This window comes from Grammomys surdaster, unplaced genomic scaffold (assembly GCF_004785775.1).
Source record: "Grammomys surdaster isolate TR1022 unplaced genomic scaffold, NIH_TR_1.0 99, whole genome shotgun sequence".
Taxonomy (NCBI): Eukaryota; Metazoa; Chordata; class Mammalia; order Rodentia; family Muridae; genus Grammomys; species Grammomys surdaster.
Window position 1 is genome coordinate 6,611,013 of NW_021604578.1, and position 15,700 is coordinate 6,626,712.

The 15,700-nt window shown below is 38.6% G+C and overlaps 1 protein-coding gene across 6 annotated transcripts in view; it reads left to right on the top strand.

The window, feature by feature from the left end:
• Ddx4 (DEAD-box helicase 4) overlaps positions 1–15,700 on the top strand; it is a 56,058-nt gene that overhangs the window by 446 nt on the left and 39,912 nt on the right. For 4 of the 6 annotated variants that reach the window (XM_028783999.1, XM_028784010.1, XM_028784016.1 and 1 more), the window contains exons 1-4: positions 303–374; positions 6,558–6,618; positions 9,997–10,074; positions 14,932–15,009. In XM_028783999.1, the coding sequence (XP_028639832.1) occupies positions 303–374; positions 6,558–6,618; positions 9,997–10,074; positions 14,932–15,009 (289 nt within the window). Of the gene's footprint in view, positions 1–287; positions 375–6,557; positions 6,619–9,996; positions 10,075–14,931; positions 15,010–15,700 lie in introns of those variants that run through there. The other 2 variants (XM_028784001.1, XM_028784013.1) reach the window with 2 other exon arrangements.

Here is a 15,700-nt window from a genome sequence, read left to right on the forward strand (position 1 = left end):
CGGGGGGGGGGCGAGGGGGGGGAGAAAGGATTGCTTGAATGATTCACCCAGCCTATGAAAGATAAAAGTGCTGACAAGAAAGTAAAGGCTTTGAGGGAAGTTAGTTTAGTAGTTGCAAGCGGTGTGGAGGGACAAAAAGATTATATACATATTATTATGTGATGGCTGTCAACCCCAGTTGCCTAGTGCTTCATTTACTTTGTCTTTGACGCAGCCCCATAATTGAAAGATAACAATTTTGATGTGTTTATGGTCAAAAGTACCTTTTCTTCTTTGTTTTTAAAAAGGAACCTGAAGCTATCATGGGAGATGAAGATTGGGAGGCAGAAATCCTCAAACCTCATGTGTCTTCCTATGTTCCTGTATTTGAGAAGGTAATAAAACTTACAAAGTTACTAAAAGTTGTGGATTTTTATCAGTTAATAAATTGGTGAGAAAGCTCTAAATTTTTTTTTTTTTAGTGTTTATCTGCATGTGATTTTTACCTATTTTATGGGGAATGAGAAAGGCAGGCTACACTTCAAATTGAAGAACATATAGTAATTTAATAGTAACAAGCAAAAGCTGTAGTACTACCAGTGTAATTCAAATCTCAATGATTTAGGACTTACAGTGAACACAAACACAATTGTGTTTGAAAATCTTGACAGATAACTTGTATATAGAAAAAATTGAAAGTAAGTAATGATTTGATTTTGGGTGGCACTTTGAATTCTGAAAAGTAATTTTACATAAGGAGCTCGATGAGAATATGTTAGACTGTAAAATTCTAGATTACATTTCTGAATGGCATTTGGGGAGTTAAAATTATAACTCAAGAAGGAGCTTTGGGGTTTCATATTTTAATGGAAGGTATTTTATAAGATACTGTTTTTTTTTTTGTTTTGTTTTGTTTTTTTTGTTTTGCAGAAGTTCCCTCAGCAGTCAGAATTTCCATTTTATGTGTATGTCAGTTCTGATTCTAAGTGATGTTCTTGTGGAAGCGCTTATTTTATACAAGCATAAAACATCCAGTGTTTTGATTTAATTGGAGTTGATTGATATGTGGGCTTTGAATTCAAATACCTCAAATAATAATCTGACTGTATAATATTTCTTGACTTAGAACCTATTTTAGGTCTAGCACCTTTAATATGTGTTATCTTTTAATAGTTCTCTTTGCATCATAAAAATAACATGTTTTGGGAAAGAGACAAATTACCTAAAAGTCTTGCTCTCTCGTTATATTTTTCGTATATATTTAGTCATATTTAGTGACATAACCAAGTATCTTGACATTGAGAATACTACATTGATAATTATACCTTATGACTTAATAGCGTTGTGTGGAGCCAGTTTGTGGTGAGTTTTTTATATTTATCTTCAAATTTGACCCTATTGTTGGTTTTCCTGTTAGTGACTTGGCTTTGGTGACTTGAGTGAACATGATATAGTTAATGGCCTGTTGACCTTTCTTGAGTAAAAAGTACAGACAAAGGGTAAGGATAAATATTTTTATGGAGGAAAATCTAGTCTTTTATTCGGTATTTTAAGACACTGATTGTTCCCGCTGAATTTTCATTTCCATTTTGAATTTTATTAGTGATTTTGATATAGTCTTGTGCTAATACCACCTTAAACAGTATCTGTGAGCAGAATTTTAATGTGCATTCTTTAAGGTATAATAACAATATATGCTTATATACTTAGAAATATTAGGGTAATGTTCTGATAGCTCTTAGTACTTCGTAAATCTAGATTTGGAAGTGAATATGCCACCTAAAGATAGAGTAAAAGGAGTGGAATTATGAAAAAGTGCTTAGCAGTGTAGTTCAGAAATCACAGTTGCTACACATTTGTACTCTGTTGGCTTATTAGAATGAGTGTATTAGATACTCAGTTTGATTACTGTGCAGTGGTGCTTTTTGGTATTAATCATTTCTGTGTAAGGCCTGTTTGCCATTTTGGTACATTTTAGGATGGAAAGGGCTCCTGAAAACTAAGTGAAAATAAATTGAGTTAATCTCTTCCTAACTGTAATTTTATAAAGCAGTAGTAGCAGTAATAGTTGATGAACTAAGAAAATAGTAGACGGCACCTCAGAGTTACCAGTAAGAATGCAGGCAAACAAATATATTCATCCAAAGTTATTTGTAGCTACAGAGAGAATCTTTATAGGTTAGATATTTGGAATTTCTATATTGATGTTTTTGGGTGGTTTAAGAGACTACAAATGGTTTGTAGCTAGGTGTTCAAAACGTAAATGAATAACATGACCTATGATTTATTCAACATATTTTTACTTAATCCTGTGTGTTATAAATAGTGTTGGGACATGATAAAATACTTTCTATCAAAGACATTGTATTGTAGGAGACAGAGTAAGCACATTTGAGAACCCACTAACTCTGCTAGATAGAGAGAACCATAAAAATAGAGAAGCATGAGTCTGTTATGTTGAGGTGGGTTTAGGTCAAGTGGAGAAGGGATAGCTTCCTGAAGGTTCTGAGCAGTGATCTGAAGCAGTCTCAGCAGGACATCAGGAGCAAAGGCCCCAGGAGGAAACAACATATTAGGGCATTAGGAAGGCAGGTGTGTTAGTTTCAGATAGCTGTTGTAACAAGTCATCATACATGTGGCAATGCAATTTAAGTTTTTTATCATTATCCTTGAAGCTAGAGGTTAGAGATCAGAGTATCTGCACGTCTGTCCTTCTTTGGAGGTTCTAAGAGAGAATCTTTGTAGCTTCTAGTACTTGTTGCATGTAGACAGTTGTTGGTTTGTGTGTTTGTGTCACCCCCAACCCCTGCCACCTCTGTGTGTGTGTCCTTTCATGTGTGTGTGTTCTCCCATTACTTCTCTCTTCTGTTTTTTGTCTTTTATTTATTACCCTCCAGATTTTATCCCCCCCCCGTCCACCCTCCAACTGTTCCACATCCTATACTTTCTCCCCACCCCCATGTCTCCACAAAGATATTCCCAACTCCCTATCCCCACCCATCCAGACCTCTAAACTCCCTGGGGACTCCAATCTCTTGAGGGTTAGGTACATCTTCTCTGACTAAACCCAGACCAGGCAGTCCTCTGCTGTACATATGTTGGGGATCTCATATCAGCTGGTGTATGCTGCCTGCTTGGTGGTCCAGTGTTTGAGAGATCTTGGGGTCCAGGTTAATTGAGACTGCTGGTTCTCTTACAGGGTTGCCCTCCTCCTCAGCTTCTTCTAGCCTTTCCCTAATTCAACCACAGGAGTCAGCAGCTTCTGTCTATTGATTGAATGCAAATACCTACATCTGACTCTTTTAGCTGCTTGTTGGGTCTTCTGGAGGGCAGTCATGATAGGTCCCTGTTTTTGAGCACTCCATAACCTAAGTAATAGTGTCAGGCCTTGGGACCTCCTCTTGAGCTGGGTCCTACTTTGGGCCTGTCGCTGGACCTTCTTTTCCTCAGGCTCCTCCCTATTTCCGTCCCTGCAGTTCTTTCAGACAGGAACAACCATGGGTCAGAGTTTTGACTGTGGGATGGTGACCCCATCTCTCACTTGATGCCCGTCTTCCTGCAGGAGGTAGGATCTATAAGTTCCCTCTCCCTCCTCCCTCTTCCCCCCACCCTCTGGCATTCCATCTAAGGTCCCTCCCTTTGAGCCCTGAGAATCTCTCACCTCCCAGGTCTCTGGTGCATAAGGTTGCCTGTTTCCATTCTTTCTGCTGGCCCTCAAGGCTTCCGTCCTTTTCCCTCACCCAATAACAAATCAGGTTCCCCTCTCCCCCCACCCCCTGTCCACTTTCCCTCCCAGATCCTTCCCTCCCTCCCCACTTGTGATTGTTTTCTTCTCCCTCCCAAGTGGGACTGAGGCATTCTTACTTGGGCCCTTCAGCTAGTTGACCTTTTTGAGTTCTGTGGACTGTATCTTGGATATTCTGTACTTTTTTTTTTTTTTACTAATATCTATTTATTAGTGAGTACATACTATGCATGTCCTTTTGGGTCTGAGTTACCTCACTCAGGATATTTTCTAGTTCTATCTATTTGCTTGCAAATCTCAGGGATGTCCTCATTCTTAATAGCTGAGTAGTATTCCATTGTGTAATTGAACCACATTTTCTGTATCCATTCTTCTGTTGTGGGACATCTGGGTTGTTTCTAGCTTCTGGCTATCACAAACAAGGCCGCTATGAACATAGTGGAACACATGCCCCTGTTGCATGGTGGGCCATCTTTTGGTATTATTGCCAAGTGTGATATTGCTGGGTCTTCAGGTAGATCTATTTCCAATTTTCTGAGAAACCTCCAAATTGATTTCCAGAGTGGTTGCCTGTTTCCATTCTTTCTGCTGGCCCTCAAGGCTTCCGTCCTTTTCCCTCACCCAATAACAAATCAGGAGTGTTCCTCTGTCTCCACATCCCTCACCAATATGTGTTGTCAGCTGAGTTTTTGACCTTAGCCCTTCTGATTGGTGTAATTCTGCCACAGTAATGTACATGTATCTATAGTAGTTTAAGACTAGAAACAGGAACTGTGAGTATTTGAGATCATTGAAGACAATCTTCAAGTTTAATTGAAATTAACCATGAATATTTTGACCCAGTAGCTGGTTAGTCACCATGTCATTGGATTTGAAAAACAGCCCCAGAATCCAAATAATTTTCAGTGCATAACTGAGTATTCTTTAAAGTTGGGTTCAGGATGGAAGCCAAGAAAACTAACTTCAGAGACAGGATCTTAAAATGAAAGCTTTATTTTCTGCGCATGCAGGGAGGCAGTTCAGGATCTGAACCATGTACCTGAAGGGAGATGGTACATCTTTATAGGATGGGAACACAAAGTAAAGGGGATCAGGGTGGGCTGTTACACTGACTAGTCCTATTTTGCCACAAGGGGTTAAGCAAGGACGTTAGTATTGGTGACTTGGCCTTATCTGGGTCACCTGGTTTCATGGTCCTTGATTCAGCTTTTGCAGCCAGGTCCCCTCCTGGACCCTGGTCTGGAATTTTAGAATGATAATGGAACAAAGGAGTGGGCAAACTGCATATAGTCAATTAAGTGAAGACAAGCAACACATTTACAAAATGTGTGCCTTAGTTTAGATACGGGGATATCAGCATGGATTCACTCTTTACATCCTTAACCAGATAGCAGACAAACATGAGACACCCGAGAAGCCGGGTAGAAGTTGAGTCCCAGGGCCTGGGAACATGGACTCACCTTTGATCCTGCCTAACGAGTGTAAACGTAGTAACTTATTTTGGTTAAATCATTTACAATGATAGTGCTTTAGAAAACATTTTTGAGATAGCTTTTTCTTATGTAGCCCGAGCTGGCCTCAATCTCATCATCTACCTGAATGTTAGTCATTCCTAGTCACAGTGAAGGTTTTTAAAATAAGTGTCTTTACATGGAGCCTGCCTTCTGATAATTTTGTCCCCTGTTCTACTTTATTCTGTAGCATTGGTAAGTATACTGTGAAACACTGAGCTTTGCACACAATATTGTGTATTGTCTTTGGTTTATTTACTTAACAGTTTATACTTGTCAGTATGAGTCAGCAAGCATTTTATGTGAAGTACTAGTCTCCGAATGATTTAGACTTTGTAAGTTTTAGTCCCAGCCACAGCTTGGCTATTACATCTATTGATATATTCATATATTAATGAATTGCTGTATTCTAATAAAATTGTTTATAGAAATGGGTGGCCTACCAGATTTGTTCTGTGGCTGTAGTTTGTTCATTTTAAGTGATAAATTTATGTTACACCTACAAATTAGGTTACTATGTCTTGGAATAAATAATGAGGATGCATCTCTCGACCTAGAAACCCTCACCGTTTACTGTTGTTTTGCATGCAGTTATACAGTAATCTCTCTTTAGCATGCATTGTTACAGTAATCTCTATCATGAAGTCATACAATAATCTCTATCTGCAATTTTGCTTTTCATGGTTTCAGTTACAAGTTACAAGCTGTGGTGTAAAAATATTAAGTGGAAAATTTCAGAGTTAAATACCTAATGTTTTAAATTTCATGTCATTCTGGGTAGCATGTTAAAACCTGCCACCATCTCCCTTTGTCTGGTGTATCTGTGTATATACTAGCTGTCTGACATTATGGGTTTATGTCCCACAATTACCTAAATGGGTTGATTCTCCTGATGTATTGTCAGAAGGTCACTAGTAGCTTGATCTTAAAATGTTTCTGTAATCCACCTTGCTTCATCTCATGTAGGTGGCATTAGATCATGTCACACCCAAGAGGAATGAGTAAGAATGATCTTAACACTATAATGCCATAATTGTTTTTTTTATTCTCTTACTCTGTGAAATTCATAAACCTTTCCATAGGTATATATGTATAAGAAAAAGTATCTCATATATTTTGTATGTATGAGAGATGGGGAAGAGTGAGTGAGGCAGAGAGAGCACTACCGTCCATGAATGATTATATACACTCATGGTTTCAGGAACCAAGGGTCTTGGAGTGTATTTCTCATGAAAAGGAAGGGATTCTGTACATTCCTGTTTGTGACATAGATGACATGTCCTTATTATTTGAAGTAGAAAACTTGGCTTTCTTTTGTACAGGATAAATATTCTTCTGGAGCGAATGGAGACACTTTTAACAGGACTTCAGCTTCATCATCAGGTATGTGTTATGACAAGATGGCTTTTCTTTTTAGGACAAGAGTTTTATATAATACTGTAGACTGATAGACATAGAGTGTGTTTATAAGTTTTTCTAATGAGGATTCATTCTAATTTGGATATTTTAGAATAGGGTAGCTTGTAGCTAAAGAAGATATAGTGTTTTAGACTATTATTTAATGAGTTGCTGCAAAACTTTTTCCAACCTGAAGGTTACATGTTTGGCTTCAGGTTGCTAAAGCATTGTCAGGCCTCCTGATAGAAGGAAGCAGGATAGATGGTGAGATTATTAAAGTAGGTTCCAATCATGATGACTGGCCCCAAACAACGGATTAAGTCAGACACTAAGCATGAATTTCTATTTTTTGGCACCAGAAAACTAATTTATTGAAGTTTCCAAGAGAATGAGAGATAAGTTCAAAATAAAGTTTCAGCCTATTCTGCTGCTCCAACCCCTTTCTCTGTATTACTTTTCACTTGGGCTACCCCACCGTACATGTGTACTACCTCTACTCTATAGAGTTAATGTGTATGTATACTAACATGGTAGGAAGGGTAGGAGTTGGGCTAAGAAATTAAATCATGGCAGTATTTTGTTTTGTTGAAGCCTGAAACAGGCCCACATGGGATTGCTGCTGTGCAGTGAAAGATTTTTTTGACTGTGGTAAAATGTACATAATAGTGATCATCTTCACCATTAATGTTTTTATTACTGTGTGCATAGTATGTGTGTATGCTGTGGCATGTTTGTGGAGTCTCTCTCCACCTTTAGGTGTTCTGGGAATCAAACTCTGGATGGACAGGCCTGTAAAACAAGTATTTTACTTGCTGAGTCATCTTGCCAGCCCTGATCTTTGCCATTAAAAAGCGTTACTTATTATTTATGTGTATATGTGTTTTGTCAGCATGTGTGTAAGTGCACCATATATGTGCCTGGAAGAACATGATAGGTCCTCTGGAACTGGAGTTAGAGATGGTGGTGAGCTGCCATGTGTGTGCAGGGGACTGAACCTGGCTCCTCTGCGAGAGCAGTCAGTGCTCTTAACTGCTGAGCCATGCTCCAGCCCCAAGAGTCTGTTTTTTATCGTCACCATTTCTAAGTGTATAGTTGGCTGGTAATAAGCACACTCACATTGCTACATCATCTACTTCATAAATAATATAGCTCATCACTCCTCTTGTCTCCAACCGCATGTGAAAACCAGACTGCTGTACTTCCAGTGAGTGCAAGTTGCTGTCTGTGCATTTGAATTACTGCTCATTTTTAAGGAAGTCAAATGCAAGGCCTGTGGGCACATTCAGCTTATAATTTCTCCCATTAAAAGTAGACGATGAGGTAAAGCATTTTATAGTCAGTGGAACTGTTGGCTCACTGGAACTTGGCTTAAAGTGAAGAAAAAAAAAACCAAAACAAACAAATAGAAAAGCAGCTGTGCCATGGTAGTTTGTAGACTAAGAGGGCGGTTCAAGACTCAGGTGATCTAGTTAAAGCAAATTTAATTCCTATGGCTAGTTTAAGTTCAAGGTAAATCTGTTGACAAAAGTTAATAAAAAAAAAAAAAAACCTTTGCTACTATCAAGGAGCACTTCTTTCATAAAAATTTAAATGTATTGCTTTAATATATAACCAGAGTTTCAAGAACCTGCCTGAAGCTAACAGAAAGCTAATTTTGCTTCCTCCATATGAATGCTGAGATCTTTTAAACATAAAAAAACAAGTGTGTAAAACTGTACTTCTTGATAATATAACCAGCAGAAACCTGGTTCTGTGAGGCATCAACAAAAGACAGTTTAGTAAAGGAATGAAGTAGGCCTATATCATAAGAGAGCATAGTGATCTGTTGTCATAGACTTTTAAAAAATTAGATTGATATAACCACCCACTAAAAGCCATAACTATTGATCCATGAATGCTTAGGCTAAGGGAATGAATCGGGGGAAATGTTCCTCTTTTGGTTAACAGGTACTTTTTTTTATAATTATTTTCAATTAAAATTATTTTCAAAACCAATTTGAGTGTTTATTGTGTTTTGGGTGAGGGCATGCATGCAAGCTGCAACCCAGGAGTGGAGAGGAGAGGCAGGAATCAGGCTCTCTCCTTCACCATGTGGACTCTCGGACTGGCACTCAGGCTGTCAGACTTGGTGCACACACCCTTACTAATCATTGTGTCGGTCCTCTTTTTTTTTTTTTTTTTTTTTTTTTCCCCGAGACAGAGTTTCTCTGTGTAGTCCTGGCTGTCCTGGAACTCACTCTGTAGACCAGGCTGGCCTCGAACTCAGAAATCCGCCTGCCTCTGCCTCCCAAGTGCTGGGATTAAAGGCGTGCGCCACCACCTCCCGGCACGTCGGTCCTCTTTTTGATTGTAAGTATATTGTGGACCTAAAAAGTTACCTTTTCATTGTGGCATGTTCTAGTCAAGTGAATGTAAGCTAAAACTGATACCTACATAATTGTCAAAAACTTAAGTCAGGAAGGAACTAAATTATCACCAAATTATCCAAAATCTTGGCCTCTGGGTTTACCATCCACTGACAGTGACTGATTCCTTTTTAGATTTCTATATATTCTGACATAATTGTATCAAATTCCATTTGTATTTTATGAGTGTATATTTACATAATTTTTTGTTGTTGTGGAGACAGACTTGCTTGTCTTTGCTTAGCTGTCCTTGCTTTCTATACCTTTCCATTCTGTTATGTTATACTTGATTTAGTTTCTTTCCATTTTTCCCAGAAAGGGAATCCTATTATGCTGTCTCTTGATTTTAATTATTGTGTCCTGGTTAGTTTTTATCATTGATTTGACACAGCGTAGACTCACTTAGAAGAGAGATCCTCAATTGAAGAATTACCTTGATCATACTGATCTGTGACCATGTCTGTGGGGCATTTTCCTTATTGCTAGTTGATATAGGAAGGCCCAGTTCATGGTGGCTGGTCTCTAGGCAGGTGAATGGGTCTTTATAGGAGCTAGTGGGACATAGGATATTCTTCTAAAGAGCTACTGAGAGACACAACTCATTTTTCAGTTAGGCTCCTTGTTGTTACCATTTTTCTTTTTACACTAGAGGAGGAACCTAGAGCCACATGCATCCTAAGCAAGGTGGAGATACAGTCCTAGCCCTATTTTAACTCTGTAATTTAAATTTGTTTTGAGAATGTGTGTCAATACATAGCTGGCTTTGAACTTACATTGTAGCTCAGACTGTTCATGAGTTTGTCCCTTTTCTGCCTCAGCCTCCCAAGTAGCTTGGATCTGTCACTTGTTGGTAAATAAAATTTCTCTGTTACATGTGTGACACATTGAAAAGGCTTTAAATTTGTATATTTGTATACATATTTTCACTTGACTTGCTTTGAAATGTTATTTGCTTTAGAAATGGAAGATGGACCTTCTGGAAGAGATCATTTCATGAGAAGTGGATTTCCTTCTGGAAGAAATTTAGGAAACAGAGGTAAGTGTCATTTTTTTTAAACATCCGAACTGTTGAATAATGGCATAGGGGCTTTGATTGGCTATTTGTGCAAAACTAAATCTTCTGTAACTCAGTGGATGGTAGGTTTTGTTAGTATAGTGAGTTATTTTTTTTTTGTTTTGTCCTTTTTGAGACAGGATTTCTCTGTGTAGTTCTGGCTGTCCTATAACTTGTTCTGTAGAACCAGGCTGGCCTTGAACTCCCAGAGATCCACCTGACTTTGCCTCCTGAATGCTGAGATTAAAGGCATGTACCACCACTGCCTGGCAAGTTAGTTTTTATTTAATGTTAGGGTTGTGAGAGTGTGGGGCAGAGAAACAAAGACAGGATGCCCAACTAGCTTTAAATTCTATGTAATATAATCCATGCTGGCCTTAAACACAGGCTGCCCATAAACCTCTATGTGTAGTACAGTACAGACAAGTATTGAGCTTGGGCTCCTCCTTCCACAGCCTTCTAAGTGCTGGGAGTGGAGGCCTGTCCACCACACCGGGTAATGCCTGAGTACTTTATGCTGTCTTACTTTCCTGGTATTATAAGACATAGTTAAGTGGGCCAGACAGACAGATTGGTCCCACAGATGAGCTGCTGCTTAATTTCAAGTTTCTGTTTCTAGGAAAACCTTTGGAGGTTAGGATATAAGGGCCTTGTTGAGTGCTAGCTTTCTTAACAAAAAACAGTATGGGAGATACTTCTGTTAGCTCATCAGTATAAGTTTAACAAGTTACTTACTTATTTTTGAGACAGGGTCTCTTGTAGCTCAGACTGGCCTCGGATCTGCTGTGTAGCTGAGGCTGGCCTTAAAATTCTTGTCTTCCTGCCTCCACCTCCCAAATGTTGTGTTTTAAAATTATATTTTTAAGCTGTCAAAACTTGTCATGTCTACTGTAATTCCAGCACTTGGCAGGAGGACTTTGAGTTTAAGGTCATCTTAGGCTGCATGCAAAAGTCTCTGAACAAACACACGAACAAACAAAACACTAGGGACACTTGGGTTTAGTAGTTATAGAGCAAAATACCTTCATTTCCCCATAATTGATAGAGTTGATATTAAAGTACTGAAAACATTTTATACTATGTTTTATTATAATGTAATAACATGGTACTAAAATTTCATGCTAACTTGAGCCCTTGCAAGCTTTTTGTCTTTTAAGACATAACATAGCTAGGACTGTTTGGTAATTAAAAAAATATCTAATACCCATTTTTTTCTCTTTGTGCTTCTTCTCTCATATATATATGTATATGTATATATATACATAAGTATGTATACATATATACATATGTGTATATATATATTTTTTAACCTTTATTCTTTGTGAGTTTCACATCATTTACCCCAATCCTGTTTATCTCTCCATCAATTCATATCTGCCCTCTGCCTTTTAAATCTCCACCCCCAAGAAAATAGAAAACAAAAATAAAAAATAAACAAAACAAAGCATAGAAAACATCTATGGAAGCTGTAGTAAGTGCATCACAGTGTGTCCCACACTGTGCCCCTTTCCCCACACATCTTTACTTACAAATACTCATTGCAATGAGTCACTGGTCTGGTTTCGAGGCCTCTGACTTCTGCTCCACCATCAATACTAACTTCTTACCAGGACTCCTCTTGAGTATCCTTTTGTTGCCTTGTGTCATGAGATTGCTGTAGCTTTGGATCAACAGGACCAGCCTTTTACATACTCGAGAAGTTCATAGATGAGATTTTAGGGGTGGCCCAAGTTCTGGATCTGGGTCTGGGTGGTAGCTAAGTTGGCCATCCTGCCAGCTCTCCTGTGAACCACCAAGCGGAGCTCTTCAGCACTGTCATGGCCAGCTTACTCAATGCTGCAGCTGGAAAGGGGCTGGACCAGCTCTCCCGCTCTCATGCCCTTGGCTTTCTTATGCTTTCACCATCAGCTCTACTGTGTTGCCCAGGTGGGTGCAGGGCCAGCTGGCTCTTCCTAGTGCTGCAGCCAGTGAGTGCAGGCAGGGCCAGGTCTTCTGTCCTCATGGCCTTGGGACCAGCTCAGGTGTTGAGATGGGGAGAGCATATCTCTGTTGCTCTTGCCTACACCATCTCACAGCAGGCAAGTAGCAGGGCCAGTTCACCTGTGCCCTGCCATCAGGGCCAGCTCTACTGTGCTGCTCAGGGGAAGGCTAACACTCATTCTTAAATTTATCTTCAAAAAACTTGATTGACTTTTTTATTTCATTTGGCATTTGGAAAACCTAATTTCTTATTAATATATAAACACAAATTTGAATTTTATATTTGAGTATCTTGCTACTAATTGTTAGCATGATTTTCAAATATTAATATATGAGCATTTTGTTTTTAAATGTTTACATATTAATATACATTGCTTACTTGGGTCATATAATTGTTTTTTATTTTGTTTTGCTTTGTTTTCCCATTTTAAAGAGTTTTACTTTATAGCCCTATCTGCTTTGGACTTGCTATGTAAACCAACTGGCTCTGAACTTGTGCGATCCTCTTGCCTCTGCCTCATAAGTGCTAGGGTTATACGCATGGGCACCACATTCTTTTTAACCGTGTAAGTCAGATAAAAGGGTCAAAGATTGGTTTTGCTAGCTCCTACTGGCAGTAGAAATACTTAATAACTTAGTATTATATTTAGGAGGAAATTAACAGGGTAATTATATTTTCAAACTGTAAAGAGGCTATGTGATTCATTTTGATGAAAGCTTCTAAGTAATAAGAGTAGAAGAGTGTGCTTTCAGGGATCTTCTTGTAGAGCTGGGGTTACAGGCGTGTGGTGACATGCCTGACCTCAGGAGAACTTTTTCATTGAGAAAAGGGCCAAGGTAACAGATTTTGTCACAAGTTATTTTCATATTTAGGTTGAAATGCATGTTGATGTTTTAAAAATAGAACTCTGAGCTATGTGTGGTAATGCACAGCTATAGACCTAGCACTACGAAGGCTTGGCAGCGTGTGGGTTCAGAACCAGTCTGTCTCAGACAAAACCAAAAAATCCCCTTTGGTTGAATGGCAATGACTTTTTATCTTGGTACTATATATAATCTCAGAAGTCCTTGTCCTTATGACTGACCTAGAATTTTATATAGTCTAATCTTGGTAGTGTTTTGTGAACTTGTATAATTCAATGTGCGTTAATATGCTTTTGATTTGATTCTTAGAATAAAATAAAACATTGATTAGCTTTTTGGATGCTTTAAATGATGGCTGAGTATCTTTAGGTTCTTGAATTACATACAGTTTTTAGGATATGATGAAAATACTTGGTTGTTGGCATATGTAGTTTATACAGGCTTTTAGGAATTTTGATGTTTTCCTTCAGCACCTCTGAACTGGATGTTAGAGAAAGGTAAGACAATTGATAGGGATCACAGAGAAGGGTTTTTACAGTTGTAGTTTATAGTAACAGTGCATGCTGATTTGGATGTCTCTGATGTTCCTTTCTATTCCAGGTAGAAAAGGTAAGGGGTGTGTATGTGTGTGTGTATATGCACACGTGCGCACATACCCACACATATGCTCAAATACACTGTATGAGATTCTTTTAAAAATTAATGAAAATACTATAAACAAGAACCAACTATTCTTGTATTTCTGATCTTAAGATTATTTTTCTTTTTTTGAGATGAGGTTCTTGTAGTGTTAGCCCAAGTTGCTCCCAATCTCTTGGGCTCAAGGGATTTTCCTACTTCAGCCTTCTATGTAGCTGGTTTGTCCTATCAAGCGTAACTTAGTGGTTGAGAAACACATGGACCGTTACTAAGAAGAGAGTAGTATGCTGCTGGGAATGTGGGAGGGCTATACTTGATTAGAGTACTAGAGGAGACTTCACAGAGAAATTGGTCTTCTGAAGAGTGGAAGATTCAATATGAAAAATGGGAAAGCAGGGATACCATGCGAAAAGTAACAGCATACAGAAAAAAATACTAGAAGTTCACAATATGAAAATGGAGTTATTTAGTGTGCTGGTAAGTTGGCTCACTTGCTATATGAGTCTCATACCTTGAGTTCAGTCCCCCAGTTCCAGACTGGAAGGAGAGTATAAACTGAAAGCTATCTTCTGGCCTTTGCATGTATGCCATGACATGTATAAGTCTGCACTCATATACACCACCAACATCACCACCACCACCACCACCAAATAATTAAAGGTAGTGTCATATACCATTAATCTAGCACAGAGAAGCAGAGACAAGTGGATCTCTAAGTTCAAGGCTAGCCTGGTTTACCTAGTGAGTTTAAGACCAGCCAGGGCTACATGGTGAGACTTTCAGAAAGAGAACTCTCAGTAGAGTGCTGGCAAGGTAAGTGCTTCTGCTAAGCCTGACAGCCTGAGCCTGATTCATGGTGGAAGGATAGAGTTCACCCTTTGATCTTCAAATGCATACTCACACAGAGCTCACACAGAAATAAGTGTAAAAATGTTGGAAGTGTTAAAAAATGGAAAAAGTAGGAAACTTGGAAGTGACAGAGGTATTAGAAAAATAAATAATAGAACAATAAAAATAGTACAGATTTTTTCAATAGGATTATCATGTGGGCTGAATATAATGCTTTGGTCTGTTGAGGGGAGGGGCTTAGTACAAAGGAATCATGAAGTGAATTCTTGATAGAAGGAAGTGGAATGAGTAGAACTTACATTTTACCACTAGTAGGTTTATGATTTTTACTTTGGAATCATAACTTGATAATTAAAGAAAACCTTGCAAGTATATAACTTATTTTAAAGTTCTTTTTCTATTTTCTTACTATTTGTAAAAGTCATCTAACCCTAAAGATTCATTTCATCCCTATTTTTTGATGACATAATTTTTCATGCTAAGTTTAACTATCTAATTATTTTTCAGATATTGGCGAGTCTAGTAAAAGAGAGAATGCGTCTACAACTGGTGGCTTTGGAAGAGGAAAGGGCTTTGGAAACAGAAGTAATTACTTGTAATATTTTACAACCAAAATTTTAGTTGACTCCAAGGCTTCCCGTTTATTTTTTTTTTTTTTTAGAAAACAAAGCACAGAAAGCGTGTGCCATGTAGAAATCATGAGGCTCATAGAAAGTGGTTTTGGTTTCATATAGGCATAGTATAAAGGCAGCAGTTCACGCTGTTCTGGGTACGTGTAGTGCTCCATTTGTCTTTTAAAGAAGATTTTATTCTTATGCATGTGTGTAGGTGTGGGGTGTGGGGTTGTACATGTTCTGCAGTGCATGTGTGGAGGACAGGACAGCGTGCAGCCATTGCTTCTCTTTTTCCTCCACGTGGGCTCCCAAGATTAAAATCAGATCAGGCTTTTTGCCGCAAGCACTCTAATCCCTGTTGGACCATCTTGCTGGCCTCCATTTATTTGCCTTTAAAAACAAACAGCATTCCTCATGCTGTGGTATCATTGATTCACGTTATACACTAGTCTAAGTTCTTTCCTTCTTTACTACTTAGGATTCCCAGTTCCCATGGAGATTCATTTTGTACCTCTGTAGAGAAACATGTGCTCATCTGTAGCTGAGCAAAGGAAGACCAGTAATGTATAGATGGGAGTTTTCCCTATTTAGGTACTCAACACTGACTCTTCCTGGTCACAGGAATGAGGAAGAGCAAGCAGCAATGGAGAGGGCAGTAGAAT